The sequence below is a fragment of the Lolium rigidum genome, chromosome 2 (genome assembly GCF_022539505.1).
Source record: "Lolium rigidum isolate FL_2022 chromosome 2, APGP_CSIRO_Lrig_0.1, whole genome shotgun sequence".
In the NCBI taxonomy this organism is placed as follows: Eukaryota; Viridiplantae; Streptophyta; class Magnoliopsida; order Poales; family Poaceae; genus Lolium; species Lolium rigidum.
This window is the reverse complement of record NC_061509.1, coordinates 263,796,510-263,815,668: the sequence shown is the minus strand read 5'-3', so window position 1 is coordinate 263,815,668 and position 19,159 is coordinate 263,796,510. Positions and strand designations below refer to the sequence as shown.

At 43.6% G+C, this 19,159-nt stretch overlaps 2 protein-coding genes across 2 annotated transcripts; one reads left to right on the top strand and one right to left on the bottom strand.

Moving 5' to 3' along the window:
* Window positions 1-5,970: 5,970 nt before the first annotated feature.
* Window positions 5,971-6,798, top strand: LOC124690865. Its single transcript, XM_047224192.1, has 5 exons — window positions 5,971-6,108; window positions 6,182-6,277; window positions 6,369-6,494; window positions 6,588-6,627; window positions 6,737-6,798. The coding sequence occupies exons 1-5, from the start codon at window positions 5,971-5,973 to the stop codon at window positions 6,796-6,798; spliced, it is 462 nt and encodes a 153-aa protein (XP_047080148.1).
* Window positions 6,799-8,894: 2,096 nt separating this feature from the next.
* LOC124693366 (nudix hydrolase 3) lies at window positions 8,895-17,133 on the bottom strand. The gene is made up of 21 exons (XM_047226849.1): window positions 17,060-17,133; window positions 16,784-16,963; window positions 16,464-16,541; window positions 16,073-16,169; window positions 15,673-15,806; window positions 14,907-14,988; window positions 13,895-13,981; window positions 13,600-13,706; window positions 12,563-12,734; window positions 12,141-12,382; window positions 11,978-12,059; window positions 11,725-11,790; window positions 11,475-11,552; window positions 11,310-11,405; window positions 10,649-10,755; window positions 10,317-10,485; window positions 10,109-10,192; window positions 9,862-9,956; window positions 9,665-9,755; window positions 9,404-9,550; window positions 8,895-9,259 (listed from the first exon to the last, which is right to left on the bottom strand). The coding sequence occupies exons 1-21, from the start codon at window positions 17,131-17,133 to the stop codon at window positions 9,200-9,202; spliced, it is 2,328 nt and encodes a 775-aa protein (XP_047082805.1). The 3' UTR covers window positions 8,895-9,199.
* Between the last annotated feature and the right edge of the window lie 2,026 nt (window positions 17,134-19,159).

Genomic DNA, 19,159 nt, shown 5'->3' with positions numbered 1-19,159 from the left:
TTCTTGTGCATTTCTAGCCTGTTCATTGTAAGAGTGGAGTATTTCAGAGACCAGCCCCAGCTATCATCTGATTTCTGATCTGTGTAAGTTTTGGCTTTGTGATTGTGAATATAAAGAAGAAAGTTGGCACCCACCACAAGTTCAAAAACTTAAACGGAAGGAAGAGTTCACTCTTCAGGTATCTAATTTAGCACAGTTTTGACCAGACATGTTTCTTTACTACTATTACGGTATTACCGCTTCCTTTGTTCCCTACATGCGGAATTTTATTTCAGCATTTTGAATGTGTTTTCACACAGCAGGTTCATATGCACCCGTGAGCCAAAATGAATATTCCCTATATATGCCCTTAGCATAGGACATACCCTCTCCCCTGAAACGGTGAAACCTATTTGCAATCCAGCGATGTTAACCAAACATACTTTTCACATAATCTTCAGAATCAAGCAGACTCTAGCGCGCTGTAATAAACTCTCCGGGGGAGAGGTTTGTCTCCTGGCAGCAGCCGCCGCGTCTAAGAAAAGAGCTTCGTCTCCTCCAAAGGTCGGTTCCCCCTCCTCCGGCCAGCCTCTGACATTATGAGGGGTGGGGAACTGGTCTACGCGTGAAGTTTTCTTTAAGAAAATAGGGTTTTCAACAGATAAGTTTAAGGTTTTGGTATTTATCTTCTTTTTAGCTCATTATTAATGGAGATGGCATCGTCTAAAATAAGTGTTTTCTGGCCCTTTATTCGACGACAAGATCTCACTCGTGACGTCGATGGTGTTTGAGGATTATAATTTTCTAGGAACGAGAACAAGACCAAAATAAAGCTACTAAGAAGCAGGCCTAAAGTCATTTTAGGTTCAATTTTATCATAAGAATTATTAATTCTAGACCAAGCTTTCTTAAAACTCTCCTCACTCCCTTATTTGAAAGTGAAGATCATTTCCTCGGACGACATAGTAACAGGATTAGACATAGAAGCAACTTAAAATAGGAACTATTTTTTTGTGTTTTTGATATAATGAAGCAAACAAGACAAAGTAAAATAAACTAAGCAAAACAATAACAAAGTAAAGAGATTGGAGATGAGAGACTTCCCTTGCATAAATCCTTTTTCTCCCAGGCAACGGCGCCCGAAAAAGTCTTGATGGTGCTTGACACCGTTGGGAAACCCCAAGAGGAAGGTGCGATAAGCACAGCAGCAAGTTTTCCCTCAATAAGAAATCAAAGTTTAATCGACCAGTAGGAGAAATGTGTGACTTCTGAAGGTGTTGCTAGCTGACTATTGGCAGGGCGCACTACCGGCGTCAGCAACAGCGTGGAACCTACACACAACACAACCAAATACTTTGCCCCAACTTACAGTAACATTGTCAATATCACCGGTTTTGTTGAACATAAAGGATTAAATGTATCGAGTGGAAAGAGATGTTTGTAGTGGAACTAAAGAGAACATCGCTTGCAGAAAGTAAACAAAACAAGATTGCAGTAGATGAATTTATCAGTTTAAAAGAAAGGACCGGGATCCACACTTCACTAGAGGTGTCTCTCCATAAAGATAAATAACATGCTGGGTGAACAAATTACAGCTGGGAAATTGACAAAATAAGACCATACATGACAATGTGATTACTATGAGATTCTTTTGGGTATTACAACATAAATCCAACTGCATCTATGACTAATCCACCTTCCTGTTATCGTCTGAACCCCTTCCAGTATTAAGTTGCAAGCAACAGATTATCGCATTAAGAAATGTGTGTAAAGTAAACAATAATAGAATTACCCTTGGATAAAACATTGTTGTTTTCTCCATAGTAGTAACAACACATCTACAATCTTAGAATTTATTGTCACTCTTCCAAAAAACTAGAGGCATGAACCTACTATGGAGCATAAATACTCCCTCTTGGAGTCACAAGCATTTACTTGGCCAGAGCAACTACTAACAACGAAGAGCATGCAAGATCACAAATAACATATGACAAATATATAATCGATCTCAACATAGTATTCAATATTCATTGGATCCCAGCAAACACAACATGTAGCATTACATAAGGATGATCTTGATCATGTTAGGCAGCTCCCAAGATCTAAACATTAGGCACAAATTGGAGAAGACAACCATCTAGCTACTGCTATGGACCCATAGTCCAGGGATGAACTACTCACGCATCACTTCGGAGGCGGGCATGGCGATGTAGAGGCCTTCGGCGATGATCCCCCCCCCCCCCTCCGACAGGATGCTGGGAGGAGCTTCAGAACCCTCCCGAGTTAGGGTTTGCGATGGCGGCCGCGACGGAACTTTTCGTGGATGGAGGCTTGGGTGTTTAGATTTTTCCTGAGATCGTGAATAAATAGACGGAAGGACGAGGTCGGTGGCCACCTGGGGGCCCACACCACCCCTTGGTGCGAGCCCACCCTTGGCCGCGCCATGGGGTGGTCTGGCCGCCCTGTGGCGCCTCTTCGACCCCCCTCTGCACTATGTCTTCGTTACGGTAAAATATTAACTTCGGCTTTTGTTTCGTCCAATTCCGAGAATATTTCCTGTAACTTTTCTGAAATACAAAATAGCAGAAAACAGGGAACTGACACTATGGCATCTTGTTAATAGGTTAGTGCCGGAAAATGTAAAAAATTGCAAAAGTGTGAGCAAAACATATATAATTTGGTATAAAACAAGCATGGAGCATCAAAAATTATAGATACGTTTGCAACGTATCACTCCACTAGCCGTGTCTAACGTTCTACCTGCGCCCCAAACGACTTTGGGAAGGACTGAGAGCATGAGCAATGGTGGCATACACAAATGGCTACTCCACGTAAGAAAAGTTGTTAGAAGCAACGTGATGAATTTCATCTCTTTAGTGGAAGGTACAACTTTAGTTAGAATAGAGAGAAGGAACCCCACAAATATGACAGTATCTCTTGATCTCTTCAAAAATCATGCTTTTAAGATTTAAGATCCCGCTTCGTGAAGAGGAGGCTATCTGTCTCCTCATTCGAACCTATTTTGGATCACCCGAATCTAGTTAAAGGTGTAAGGGCATCTCCAACAGGGCGACGAACGCCCAAATTTTCCACGCGCGTCCGTTTGCGTCGCCCCGCGGACGCGAAAATGACCGTTTTTGTCTGCGCGTCTGTTTGCGCCTGGGGGCGGCTCCAGCGGGGCGACGCATTTATTTTTTTCTACTTGTTTTTTTCCTTCTCCATTTAAACATAGTTTCAAACATTACATATTGGGAACATGGTTTTACACAAACTAATAGATATAATTGGAAACATGGTTTACACAAACTAATACATAATTTAGAACATGGTTTACACAAACTAATACATAGTTTGAACCATGGTTGACACAAATTGAAACATTGCAAAATGAGGAAAGCCAGTAGTGTTGGTTCCGTATGTTCGCTGCCAAGAAAGAACATTCTCGGGCACACTCAATCACCCAAACTGGAAAATCCAGCTGGCAATGATGACCCTGTTGTTCCCACCAAGGAAGACCTTACAGAAACCGCCACTACTGACTTCAATTGGCTCGTGGCCATATTCGCTGCAAAGAAAGAACACTCTAACAGTTTTAACTGTCGGTGTCCGAGCCGGACTCGCCGGTGTGGTAGTGCCTGCGGTAGGCTGCGCCGTCGAACACCTTGACGATCATATCACCGCCCCCCTTGTAGAGGAAGGTGATCTAACAGCCGAGCTCGAGCGCGAGGTCGCGGGCGGAACTTGTCCCACCACGTGTATAGGTACATCTTGCCTTGCCCATCGAACAAGACCTCGACAGGCCACCGGCAACTGCAGCTGGCCTCCCGTTGTTGGAACTGAGCTGGCTCGACGCCATCGACGAACTTGGTGAACTTGTCCGGGAGCTGCTTGATGCCGAGTGGGTCATCGTCGATGCGGAGGAGGAACTCGAAGCAGCGCTCCTCCTGCGAAGATGAGGAAGATGCAGGCGACAACGACCGTGGGGCCGTAGCTGCTCCACCACGGCGGCCCCTGCCTCGGGGGCGCCCAGGCCCGCGGCCTCGATCGTCTCTTCGGCCACCAGGACCCGCCATGGACTTCCTCGCGGGTCTGGCTGCGTCGCAGGAAGAGCTAGGCGGCTCTGCGGTGGAGCTTGTGGCGGCTAGGGTTTGTGTGGAGGAGTAAATGAGGAAGAAGAGCGCGCGCCCTCTTTATATAGGCCGGAGGCAGGCGACGGCCACGGGACGCGTGGCGTCGCCATTACTACGTTGGCGAAGGTGGGCGGCGGCTGCTCGGCAGGCGAGACATCGCCATTAACGTGGTGCAGACTGCTGAAGCGACGCAGCGGCGCCAGTCGCTGGCGCACCTGAGATGACCCATTAAGACAGGGTCGCTGAGGCGACCCGCCAGACGCGAGCGGACACTTTATGCGTCAGCGCTGCGTCCGCAGAGACGCATCCGAGGCGCATATTTTGGCCAGATTTGCGTCGCTGCGGACAACTCGGTTACTTTGCATCGCTCCGCTGGAGCGTGGACCCGACGCATTTTTCGGCCTGACGGGATGATGTAAGACAGTACCTTTAGGGGGTGCATTAGAGCATCTCCAACAGGCGCGCTAAAACAGCCGCGCGGCAAAAAAACTACGGAGCTCCAGCGGACGCGGGAAAAAAGGGCGCGCGCTAAAATCTTTGCCGCGCGTCCGCGTTTGCGCTATCCCGCGCGGGAGAATTGACGCGTCCGCTGCCACGCGCGCTATAAACGCGACACGCGCGAACGCGCCAACTGACTAAAGTTTCCACGCGTCTCCGCGCCGCTCCGCTCTCTCCCCCACCTCTCCCTCTCTCCCGCCGCTCCGCCTCCGCGCTGACGCTTCACCTCTCTCGCCACCTCTCCCTCTCTCCCGCCGACGCTCCGCCTCCGCGCCGCCGACGATGCCTCCGCGCCGCCGCCCCGCCTCCGGCTACCACGGTGTTCGGGCGCGGCCGAGCGGCCGGTTCGACGCGGAGATCCGCTCCGGCGACGAGCGGATCTGCCTCGGCACATACGATATGGCGCACGAGGCGGCGCAGGCGTACGACGTCGTCGCCTGGCGTCTCGGCCGCTCCCGACGGACGATGAACTTCCACGACGTCTTCACGCGGGAGCAAGGGGAGATGCTCGCGCCGCCGCCGCCGGTCATCACGCGCGAGCAGCAGCGCCGGCAGCGGGAGTTGGAGCAGCGCCTCCTCATCGCCGAGCGCGACAAGGCGCTTCGCCTCGAGTGGGCGCGCCGCTTCCCCGAAGACGTCGCCGCCACGGAGGCCTTCTACGCGCAGAAGGAGGAGGAGAAGGTGGCGCTCAAAGCGAAGAAGAAGGCGAGCCGCGAGAAGCGCCGCACCGAGTCCGCCGCGAGGAAGGCGGCGAGGAAGGAGGAGGAAAAGAAGAACGGCGCAGGGCCGTCCACCATTGTTCTGTCCTCCTCCTCCTCCTCCTCCTCCTTCGAGTGGACGACGACGCCGGTGTCGGAGACGACTCCGAGCACCCACTCGTCGGACTACGACTGGGATTCGGACGAGTAGATAGATTTGCATTTTCGTCCTCTATGTCGCGCTGTATCGTTAAACTTTTAATTATATTCGTATTTTCGATCAAATTTTCATTGTTCGTTTGATTAATTTTGAAAAAAAGGTCGAAACGCGCTGCAAAATAGAGCATCCGACGGAGGTGCTTTTTTCCCGCACCAACACGCGCTGCAAAATAGAGCCCCCAGCGGGGGTAAAATTCGGTATCACGCGCCCAGCGGTTTGCAGCATGCCGAAACGGAGGTTTAGCGCGCCGCCTGTTGAAGATGCTCTTAGGCCTGAGTGGAGATGCTCTTAATAGACACGAACTGGAGCTGCAATTGGTGAACTTTTCTTTTCCCGCTCGGTCACCTCCATCCCCAATTCGAAATCGCACGGCGCCGGCAGGACGAAGAGATCGCTCCCTCCCAGTCCCAGCCTCCCTTCCCTTCCCTTTCCACCCAAACAAATCATGGCCGCGGATCCGAGCGGGCGGCACCACCACCCGGCGGTGAACGACGTGTTCCTGACGCTCGTCGGCGCCAGCAACGCCCTCTCCGACGTCCAGCGCCGCCTCGACCTCGAGTTCCGCGCCTCCTACCCCGACCACGTCAGTAATTCTTAACTCCCCTCCCCCTCCCTCCTCCGTAGCCGCTCCCTCCTGACTCGACGGTCTCATCCAGGCGAACCCGGCGAAGCTGGTGGGGCGGGTGAAGCGGGTGCAAGAGGAGGTGGCCGCGCTCAAGGACCTCTGCCGCGACCTCCTCGCCCAGAAGCAGGTCAGTCAGCCCAGATCCCCTCCCGAATCCGCCTTCTTCTTCCAGGCCCGCTGATCCGTTGGGGGCTGTCTTCTTGCCTGCGCGCGCGCAGGAGCTGATCGACCGGATGCGGACGAGCCTGGCGGCGCAGCGGAGCGCCACGCAGCGGCTGCTCGCCTCCTCCGGGCTGCCCCTCATGACCGAACACGACGAGGCCGCCTACGGCAACCTCAAGCAGGTCAGCACCATCCCCACCCCCATAACACCCGCAATCGCACGCACGAGATCTGACCGATTTTGCACGCCGCCCGCTTGTTTGCATGCGCTGCAGGTGATCGACGAGTGGACTGACCAGCTGAGGCCAATGGCAGGTACATACAGTAGAATTTTTCTCCCCCACCTCGCCTTTCACCTTGTTCCTTACCTTACTGTGAGTGGATTTCTGACGGGGAACTCGCCGCAACTGGCCGTTCTTCGCAGGGGATGCGGATGGGGAGGACCAAGACACCAACCAGATCCTCTTCTCCGCCATCGTTGACTGAGATCTCTGGGTCCAGCAACCAACAGTTTCTACCTTGGAAGTCTGTCCTTCCATTTTGTGAGAGTTTTCAGCGGAGTGGAGTGAGCTTTCACATTTTTGTACGATGGGCCTGTGAAGTGTTTTCGGGTGTCTCTGAGAAGAAGAGGCAGTGCAGTGTTGATTTCTTGGTTTCGGATGTTGCTCCTGCCTCTGCATTTAGCTCCAGTGTTCTGTGACACAAAGTCTCTCCGATGTACATTTGTTCTCTTCTCCAGCAGATCGCCACATGAACCCTTTACGTTATGTGTGACGAGTTTGTTGATAAGCAGTGTGTGTTGTAATGTGGAGTGCATCTGATAAACTCTGTGGTTTTCTTAGTCTCTTTTATGCTTTATCAAAGGGCCTGGAGTCAAGATAATGGTGTCCTTTGGCATGGTTCAGAATTTGCACATCTTTTTTCTTCAAACTGGCTGTTCTCTGTAAGACTAGAGTACAAGCACAAGTAGTGTAGCTGTACTCACTTCTGAAGAAAAGAAAAGAAAAATAAGGAAAAGAAGGTTCCTCTGCTTGCACTCTTTTATCTTCAAAGTAGTGTAACTGTAGTACTCACTTCTGAAGAAAACAAAAGAAGGTTCATCTGCTTGTACTCTGTTTTTCTCCAATCCAAGGTGGAGAAAGTTTGGTGCTCATGTCCGTGCTCTGTATTTAGCTCCAGTGTATTGCACATCATTTATCTTTTTAATCAGCTCCCCGGTTCACCAGTTCAGCAGCTGTAGGCCAAAAGAAGTTATTTTTTCATCAAGTAATTTTTAAATGTTTGAACAGGGTGCTCTCAGAAAAGATTAGAATATGGCTCCCAAATGCATATCAGAATTCAAAACTATTTAAGATCTTGGGAGTTCCAGGCTTCTCTGAGAAGAAGATACAGTGTTTATTCTTGGTTTTGGATGTTACTCTTGCTCTGCCTTTAGCTCCACTGTTCTGCACGGCATTTGTCTAGTTGTCTAGAGCGACATAAAATCTCTCTGATGTACATTTGTTTGCTTCTTCAGCAGATTGCCACATGAGCCTCTACGTTATGTGTGACGAGTTTTTGGATAAGTGGCGTGTGTGGTAATGTGGAGTGTATCTGATAAACTCTTTGGCTTTCTTGGTCTCTTGTATGGGCCAGTAATCAAGATAATGATGTCCTTTGGCCTGGTTCAGAATTTGCGTACTCCATATCTTTTTCTTCTTCAAACTAGCTGTTCTCTAAGACGAGTCTCTGGTATGGTATGGTATGGTATGACGACAGAACGGTGTCGATGTCAAAATTAGGGATCAGATTGCCAGAAAAACGCATGGCATCATCAAATCTCTCCAATTTTGTTTTTGTTTTTATGAAGTGCAGAAAATGGATAAGTAAAAAAAAAGAGAGCAAAAAGGAATGAAGAAGAAATAAATAAAATGGCATGGCCCAAAGCAGCGCCTTGCGGATGCTACTACCTTCAAACAGGATTGCTTCTTCAACCTTTTGCAGACTCGCATGAGTAAGTTCCAGTCCAACGTGGAGAAAGTTCGGTGTTCATGTCAATGTTATGCATTTAGCTCCAGTGTTTTGCACAACATTTATATATACAGTCGTCAGCTCCCCGTTTCACGAGTTCAGCAGCTGTAGGCCAAAAAAGTTCTCATCAAGTAATTGTTAAAAGTTTGAATAGGGTCCTCCCAGGAAAAAGGTTAGAATATGACTCCCAAATGCATGTCAGAACTCAAAACTGTTTAGGATCTTGGCAGTTGCAGGCTTGTCTCTGACACACCTCCAAACTGTTGTAACATGGAACTGCAAAGGGGTACATATTTGCAACATATACTCCGTCCATCCCAAAATAGGATGTATATAGTTTTTGGTGAAGTTTGACTAACTATATAGAAAAAACATAAACATCTACAATACCAAATGCACACAATATGAAAGTATATTTCATGATTGTTCTAACAACATTGGTTTGAGATTGCAAATGTTGACATCTTTTTCTATATAGTTGGTCAAACTTTAAGAAGTTTGACTTTGAGCAAAAATCACATGCATCCTATTTTGGGAAGGAGAGTATATTCACTGAAAAGAACAAGAATGTGTAGAGCCACATAAGCACAAGATGACCTTTAGCGTGGCAAATAACAGAGGTTCAGCAGCAGTCTGACACAATTCTCTATTCTTATTTCCCTAGGAAATACTACGTATGTTCAAAGATTACAGTGAACGCCTCTCTAAAAACACAGCACACAGACAGTGACGCTAACAGTGATCATTTGAAGTCATTCATTATTCCTCTACTTTTCTTTCGCGTCGCCCAGCGTGGAGCTTTATCCTGTTTCAACAATTTGTTTTTTCGGATTACACTGGGAGGCAGAAAACTTGCTGGATTGATGTCCTCTGGTGATTAAATGTTTGCAAGCAACTTATTGGCCGTGCCAAATATAGGGGCAATATCAACAGGCACCTGGAAATGAACATACACAAGGTAATAAGTCCATGTTACTTAACATATGAAGAAAAACTTCCAGTCAGACATCCAGCGAGAAGTAATGGAGAGATAATTGAGCACTAGAATTTGCTTAGAGACATGGTAAAACTTGATTAGTACCTGCATGTGTTCAATTTTCTCCAATGCCACACGCAAGGGCTGCGTCATAGTTGCACGGGACTGAAGGAGAGCCTGGGCAGCAGGCTTGTCACCCTTTGCCTGTATTGTCAGGATCTCTCTGCTGAGGCTCTCAACAGCATCCTCAACCTTCCACAAACGCAGATAAAAATGAGCAGTAATAACAAAGGAACTATAAGTTAAATTATACTACATTTTCGTGAAATCAGATAACAATGGAATTAGTCGTTTTAACAAAATTACCTTTGTAAAATCAACCGAGAATTTCCCATCAGGATGCAAGATAAAAGCTCCTTTCTCATACATCCAGTTAAATTGTAACGCCTGTCCCTTCCTACATTCACATAATAATATTTAAACTACCATCAGGGCTCAACAAACCATGTGAAGTATTCATGCTGAGTTTCTCGGTAGTTTGCTAGCAGGGAAGATATACTTACCCATGGGCTTCTTCCAGTCCGAAGCGAATTGACCGGAAGCATCCAGCCAGAAAAGAGACATACATGGATTTGGATAGGCTCTTAGGAAGTAACCCCTGATAGAACAGAAGCAAATGAGGTATTATGTGATCCATTTCAAGCGGTAGAAATTATTGTATGAAAATTATTTGAATGTCTACGTTTGGGCCCCAGAACTCTGGGATAACACAAGTACCATGATACTCTCATAATTGGTGAAGTAACTGACCTTAATAATAAGAAAATTCAGTGCCCACAGACCAACTATATCAGCTTTTGCCTCCTCCAATGCTGAATGAAACTCCTGAAGTTCCTGTACATTCATCAAGGCAACGAGAGTTAATTAGTGACCCCAGATATCATTGTATTCCTTTTCTGCTATAGCACTGAATCTCATGCAAGCATTTCTTGATTTTATTGTTTTTTTGTATACATACCAATCTAACTGTAGACTTTTTACCACTTGGAAGGATTATGGAATGAGGTCCAATTCCATGGCAGCACTCATGGCAAACTATATGTGTATAATAAGGCTCAAAATCAACATAATCCTTCTGTTCCTCTCTGATGCAGGCATCGGCTATAGGCTTCACGATAAGCTTAAACCTGAATAATAAAGAAACTTGAATTGTCAATAATGGAATGAACTCCCTTACTTCCCTTGGCAGTTGCCACTATAAACTGATAAGTACATAAATTGTCAGCCGAGGAAAGCTTTGAACCAAACGGGCTCTAAAATCTGTAAACAAAACTCAATTAAAAGGCATACTTGGCTTCTGAAATGTTCTTAAGCATAACCATTGAAGTTCCACGCTCATTCACAATCCGCTCATCATTTGGCAAATTGAAGGCGATAGTTTGAGGACCTTTCACATCCTGCAAGAGCAGTCCTCGTTTAGTTCATCATGAAGCTGCCAAGGATACGAAAATGACATATCATATCAAATGCAGTAGATCGACAGTTCCTGACTCTCAGCCTACCAAGTCTCTCCAGAAAAGGGGATGGAATTACTAAAGATCTCCCAAGAATGGGCTAGCCAATGGTTGTTGACACAGTAATTAATTTGGGCACGATTACACACATCTCCGGCATTAAACAACCAGGCCATTGAGACTACAAAGAAAAGAAAATACTCCTTTCATGAAATCCTAGTGTTTCGCCGCTTAAGTGGAATTGCTTACTTCTATCAGGGATTGAAGGATTTAAGGTTCATCAGCTTTTCATCAATCAAGCAGAATGGGAAGAGAACATATTATTTTTCTTTGTCTACAAATCTACAAAACCTTTCTGTACTAATAATTTCATCCAAACATAATTGCAACATGAAACTAGGACAGCCATGATTTAAAAAAAATTAGTGATTGAACTAGGCTCTCTAGGTAGCAAGAACCAAGAGAATGTCAAAAGCAGCATCAAATCAGAAACATACCCCGGAGTTGTAGAGAAGATTCATCACGCGAATTGGAGCAGCAGATACGTTGTCTGATTTGTAAATATTGTCCATTGGAAGATTTTTCTCCAAATCCTAAACTTAGATAGAATTTGATGTAAATAAAAACTTAATATTGTACTTACAAAAATCAATCAGAATTACCTCGAGTTGATCACCAAAGAGTTTCAGTTGAGAAGTTGCAATGTCGTCTCGTATCCCAATAAATGCTTCAAAGGTTGCCTTTGAAATAGTGAAGTTATTAGTATTTACCGCCAGTAAAAACAAACTTGAAGAGTATCCATTTCAGAAACAAAAACTTCAATATTACATCTGGTGTTTAGTGCTCCTTCAATGCTAGACCAGACCAAAAAGATGCCAAAAACAGGTGGGGGAAGGGTCCTGGAGAAAATACCTTATAACTAAAAAGGCCATCTTCGTATGTTTCATATGGGCCAATGGTAATGTCTATGTTGGAGTCCTGGCAACATTACAGGAATGCCAAATATAGAGGTGATATCAGCTAATATTGATATAAATAAAATTATAAACCAAATCGTTATGCTAGAAATAATAAGTGGAACCTATTTTCCTCCAACAAAGTTAAATGCTGTATTCACTAAAAGGGAAATGAATGAACTAACAAAACTGAGAACTAGAATACCAACCAATTCCATCCAAGCTATGTCAGATTCATAGTAATCGTTTGAAAGGAAAGCATTTGCCTTGGTTCTAAGCAAATTCTTCAGGCTACAACAAGATAACACAAATAAGTCCACACAAACAAACTAAAGCTTTAAGAACTAAGAGATGTTAGATTTACTAGCTTACCTTGGAGAGTCAGAACACTCTGATGCTTTACAAAGAAGTTCAGCAGCTTTCTCAAGGGATGATTTATACTCCTTGGAGTATGGAACAATATAAAGATCATCTGAATTATTTGTTTGATCTGATCCTTCTGACGATGATAGCGCTGATGGCAATAAAGCGTCAGGTCGTTTAATAACAGTAAAGAATCCAGTCGCGTCTTTTTGTTCCTGGTCAGGTAGTCCACTTTTCCATAGTTCAAACTCCTACAGCCATACAAAAAATGTGCGGATTGGTCAAAGAGTTAGCACAGAATTAAGCACACATCAAATGTACAGATAGCATAAGCAGAAAGTACACTGAAGTTTGCAGTATACACATGAAAAATAATCCACTGGATATTTTAAGAACTGTGAAGTCAAGAAGTGACTAAATGCGATTTCTACCATTTTGTTCATATCAGGAGGGTAGAAGTTCGCACCACCAGGCTTATCTTGAGGAAATGCTGCACGATACTCAACCCCCTTCCATCCTGAAATTGGCTTGGTGGCATCTGTGAGCAAATTCACAGCCGAATCTGCGGTGGATAGAAAAGGCTTATTTTCATCAAGGCCGGACCTGTCATGGAAAAAAAATGATAAGAACTATCAACACGCTAAGAAATACAAAATATTTATACATAAATCCAATTTAAAAAGTATATGTTTCAAATAAACATACTAATTATGGATCAACCAGTGCATGAAATCATATGTTTGTTTAATAAGAGGATACAAACAACCATGAGCACTTACGTACTTTTGGATGCACTTTCTCATTTATATCCACAACCAATAGAATCATAACTCAGGCAAATCGCATGTGCACATACGCTGCCATTTTCTAACACTGTTACATTTGCACAAATCTGCTATCTACTTGAAATTGCAGTTGTGCGTTTCGACATCACAAAGACTTAGAAAATTCATCTCTTAGGAGAAATACAGTAACATGCTTTAATCCCAACATGCCAACCTCTCAGAAAGGTAATGGCACTGGTACTAACAAGCATTCAATGGTAATTGACAACAGATAAACACAGTATCCCTCCTTTTGCTGTCACAGTGTATATCCCGAATTCTAGCTATGTGCCTATCTCAGTCTAATTTATAACAAGAAAATATGTGATTATACAGATCTATTAGGTAGGAATGAGAAAAGTGAAGATAAGCACAAATAGTTGATGATGGCAGCATGGAGAAAATAAAATTTTACACGCTCTAATAGATCGTCGATGAACAAACACGAAGGCATGTACACACCATGGACATAATAAGTCACAAGTCTTAACTCTAAATCAAGATGGCATACCACTAAGCAGCATGAAGATAATAAATAACAAAAGAAAACTTAATAGTCAACACAACTGAAGAAACTTTCCATGAAAACATGTTAAGATATTCCAATCAATCAAGAGAAGATTGATTGAAGAACAAGACATTACCATGGACTTTTATTAATAGAATAATATGCCCACTTCAAGTTATCAAAAGAGGAGGAGTCAGAACGTGCTTTCAGCCAATCTCTTAGCATCCGGTTGCTATTCCATACCTACTTGTGAACAAAGAAAAAAAGTAAGAGGTTGTTGAAGAAATTAGCTACAACAAGTTTATCTAAGAACTATACAGTGCAAAAATGATGAGCATCTTAAGATAAACTACCATTACTAGCTATTTTGTCACAACGAACCAGCAAGAAATAGAGCTAAATCTGGAACAATATTTTAGGAAAGAATTAACCTGCTCATAAAATATGTCATCGATAACTATTGATGCTTTAAGAATATATCCCAAGGCTTCCCTGTCGCCTTCAGATAGAGTAGTCAACTGTCAAAATATATAAACAAAAGGTCAAGTATCTGTAAGATAAGCCTTTGCAATTATATAATAATTTCCTTCCCGCTTCCCAAACTAAATAGTACCATCTTCATGCATAGGAATATGACTGAAATATTTATATTAAGCAAGAAAATTCCGATATGCACAATTTACTAGTGGCATTACGTATTGCAGGAACACCAAAAGTACTGGCGTGTGCGAATATGTTAATGGGCTTCAAACTATATCTGAAACTTTTGTCGTCGCATACATTTGTGAGACTATTTATGCACACTTTTAATAAAATTGGCAGTGTCCTTATCACCTGAAAGACTGAAACCCTAGTAACTAAGCTCTTGGACTAGTTCAAAAAAAAGCTGAGGAAGAACTGGTAAATGCCATCCACTGACTGACACTTGACAAAGCATGTCACACCTTCCTACCAGCAGACCACCACTAAGAAATGAGAATAATATCAAATTGATTTTGTAATCACAAAGTGGAAATAAGAAAACTTTTCTTTAACCTACGATAGTGTGGTGTCATCAGTCAGACATCCGTTCCATGCGTAAAATGTGATATTTAAGTACAAATTCAGGCAGTCATATCTAGTTGTTGCGTGTAACTGAGTATAAGGGTGTTAAGTGGGATCCCACTTTTGTCCCACTTGTAGTATAATTTGACTTTTTCAGTATAAATTTTGACATCAAAATTTGAACTACATAGTACAAAATGACATCCCACCGGGATCCCACCTTGACACCCTAACTGAGTACATGAAGCTTTTTCATAATTCCTTATATAATATTATAATTCCCTATACCGACCATAGAGGATCACCAACTACACAAGTATAATCATCTGACAGAAAAAATAGTTGCATGCTAATGAAATGAATGGCCAAAGGTATGTGATAGCTGAAATATAGACTTGCCTCTGGTTCCAAATGGATGGGAGCATAACGACTAATTTGCTTTTGTAAGGTTAAACTCCGGGACTCCGTATTATCTTTATACCTAAAAATATGACATGAAAGGTTAAAGAAAAATACTTTTGATTAAAATATAGTGCAACAGGGATCACCAGAGGGTTATGATCTACTATTGGATTACTTCAAAATGGCAGTTGGCAAGATACGAATAAAAAAGACATCATTCTTCCAAGTTCCAAGTATAGTGACTAGTTAACAGTGAGCCAAGGAGCACGTATTGCTTGAAATATAGTGTTAGGCCTTATTTGACAAGTGGCAGCTTGGTTAGAGTGGCCAAGGTACCAAACAGGATAGCCCCATTATATGACTTTTTTCAGGCAAAGCTCATTCAATAGATGTCAAGAGTGCCATTTGGGTGATCAAATCCTCAAATTGCTCCCAGATGAGGGTAAAATGTAGGCTCCAAATTTAAGAACCTAGGCTTGGCTTAAAAATCTTAAGACCCCAAATTCATCATTCCAGCTTCTCGACTACGGCCTTAAAACCTAAACATGGAAGTCAAATGGGTTTTGGACTGGATTTAATTGCCATCCACACTAAACTGTTTCTTTGTTAATCGGAAGCATGTTGCAATAGTAAAATTCGACCTATCACACAAATTGCATTCCAACTTTTCCAAAAATGGATAGAACTAGCCATTAAACAATGAAAGCCCATAAATTGATAGAACAATGAGCAGAAACTGAGTTAGGCTGCTTTTAGTGCTCACCTTTTTTCAATAATACTGAATAGTTGGCCGTATTGCCCTTTCAAATCATAAGGCACATATTCTGCATTTTCTGTTGCAAGGTAGTTCTTGTACTCATCACAGTGCATATACTTAACTGCAGATACTTCGCTCTCCTGCATGTTAAGTATTTTTATAGTCAACTTTAAAAATAACAAGAGAACATGCACGGGGTGAAAGAAAGACAACGAATAACATGTAGTTAAAGATTGGAAATATCAAAAAACTTTTTTCATCATTTTATGTACTGTATTTTCTTTCATGGTAGCAACATTACTTGCTTGAAAATCTTTGCTTACATAGTATACAATTTCTTCTAATGCATAAAGTTACTGATCTTGACTACAGTGTGGAGTGAGCATTAAAAGGACTGGATTCTCACTTGCAGAGTGAAGGCCTCGAGAGGAATCGGAGATAGAGTAGTCACAAGGTAAACATCGCTGTACTCATTGTTGAAGAAAGTCCCGTTGTTGGTAACACTGCAACAAAAGAGTCAGAGAATCGGACGATGTCATTTTTCTAACGTATCTAGGTGTGATTCTGTGAGATTTCCGTGTACACAATCAATGTGATGAAACATAAATTAGCAACTCTCGGGATATTCATGCTGATTTGAACTGGTACTAGATCCACTGCAGTTATGATTGATCAGAATCAGAATATGCTCTAGTACCATCTTAACCTTGTTTACGTATTTACCATCTTAAATTGATGAGCATGACGTCTCCAGGTTGCAAGAAGGTAATGAATAATAGTAATGCATACATACTAACCATTTCTCAAGGAAAACAAATAGCAGTTCAAAAGCGTCGACCGGAAGCTTGATGCCTAGCTCTTCGTGAAGCTCCCTCCTGGTGATCCATGTCAGAGCAGATTAGATAGAGCCCATCATCTCAAATACAAGGGTTATTTTAGCCTCTTAGCATAGAACACTAGCTTAATTTGCTTAACGACCTCAGGGAGGCAATATCACAAACACTGCGTGACATGTGCAACCACCATCCGTAAGCTGGCTATTTCTAACAGCAATAAGATTCCCCGTGCAGTAACGGTGTATTGAGAGACTGCGGCGGTAGGAGCTTAGCTCGCTCACCGTGCGGAGGAGAGGGAGGAGTCCCCCGCGGAGACGTGGCCGGCGCTGGAGATGTCCCACTTGCCGGGCCACGAGTCCTTGCAGTCGGCGCGGCGCTGCAGCAGCAGCTCCCCGGTGCTCTCGCTGTAGATCCACACGTGCACCGCCCGGTGGTAGTCGCCGTCCCTGTGCACCTCCGACCTGCAGGCAGGGAGAGCAGCGGCGGCGGAAGGAGTTACGGGGGTGAGCACGCGGTGGCGATCGAATCGGGGTGGGTGGCTGGGGATCGGGGCGTGCCTGGGCTTGGAGACGCCGGTCTTCTCGCCGGCGGCGGTGAGCACGTCGAGGCGCTCCTCCGGCGCGGCGGCCATCGCGGGGGGCGGCGGGTGGTCGGGGTGGAGTGCTCGGGAGTTGGGAGGACCTTTCCCGGGACAAGGATTGTGCGGATTGGTGAGGTGGTTTGCTCCCAATTTCAAACGACGGGAAGGACAGAACGGGACGGGACAGGAGAGGCTTCAGAATTTTGATGCCTCCTCGAATAGGATCCTGCTAGCACCAACCTGTCTGTGGGTTAAAGGGCAGTGTCATCCCAGATTACTATGGATCAAACTCTTAGATTTGATATTTTGGCCTCTCAATCTCTCAATCTTAAGATTTATCGGATCAGTTTCTAAAACTCACTTATCACAGATGCTCATAAAGGTAAGGTGTGTGCGCGTGCTTCATAGGGATGGGAGTTAGCCTCTGAATTATACCGTGGTTCGCATAAAAGATAGGTCTCTGTAGTATGTTCAAAAAGAAAAAAGATAGGTCTTCTTAGATAGAGCTATGTTGTAGTATACAAATAAAAAATTGTTGTGTTAAAACCCAAAAAGACCACTCATCTAAGATTCCCGCACCACCAAAAAACCAGCTTAAAAAAAGATTTATATTATCTTTATTTGCGTTTTCTTGCATTTCACAATTGGTTTCTCATGTTTTGACCTGAAGATCATCCTAGTGTTTGTAAAACCCAACACACTGTCGAAAAATCTATGATAGCCTGAGCCCTCACTCACCTCATCGATATCCTATTCCATAAGCTTCCTTCCTAAAAATAAGGTGTATAACTTTTCTGAAAAGTCAATGTTAACTTTGACCAAGATTGTAGGAAAAAACTTATCTTCCTGAGTGAAACACAAAAACGGTTGAGATTAAACGATACCTATTTGGGATTAGGGGTAGAATGATTGGTATTAAGTAATACCACGATACCTCTTGGGGGTTATACTATTTTGAAATTTAGGGATCTATGGAAGCACATGCCAAAAAACTTATGGTACTTGTTAATTTTTCTATAAAAAAAAGTCAACTTACGAAACTTGTCAAAAAAAAAGTAAGGTTAGCAGTCTATACTCCAGCGTCTTGGATTATTCAAATGGCCACCAAAACTATATACTTACGTTGAAACAGATGGCATTAACTATAGGTCCATTCGGTTGGTAATGGACAACGAAGTCATTATCAAAAACTAAGGACGTGACATCACAAATAATCTATATTGTTGACCTTGTAATGGCTTTGGACATAATTGAAGCAGACTAACTTAGTTAATGACTAGGACTATTAGTCAAAGTCAAAGAATACAGCCCAAGACATCAATACACACACAGGATATACTATGCACACATATGTAGCTGGATATTTATGCTGCCTCGTTCACACAATGTCTAAAAGATTAAGAGAAACTTACTTAGTTTATCTGAGAACACAAGCTCCAAATAGATCTTGTCGCAAAATTCTTCAAATGGATCAAAACCTTTAACTTCTCTCTAAGTGGTAGGAATAGTATTACCCCTTTTTCCAACACCGGTCTTTTCAATGTTTTTTTTCTGTGTAAAGGTACACACATTCCGAACCGTTGCAGAACAAATGTTTATCCTGGCATCTAAAATTGAATAATAAGGCCTCCATCACGATAGTTAGTCCTCTCTACCACATGTATATCCCGTTATATCAAACCATCGCTAATGAAGGATTCCATATGGTTTATGAAAGGCGAAATCACCAAAAGGAATAACCATGCGTAGACCCAGGTAATTACAAGATAACCTTCAGCATGGCAAAACCATGAAAGTTCAGCAGCTGTCTGATACAATTTAGATGAGATGGTACATGAGTTTCCTTCCTCTTCAACGACGACGCTAAAAACACCTTGTGAACAGAAAGTGACGCCAACAGTGATCCTTTACAAGTTATTCAGTTGTTCATGCTCTTTTCACTAACATCACTCACTGTGGAGCTCTTGTTTTAATAGTTTGTGGTTTCTCATAACAGTGGTCAGGCACAAAACTTGTTGGATTGTTGTCTTCCGTTGATTAATAATTTGCAAGAAGCTTATTGGTTGTGCCAAATATA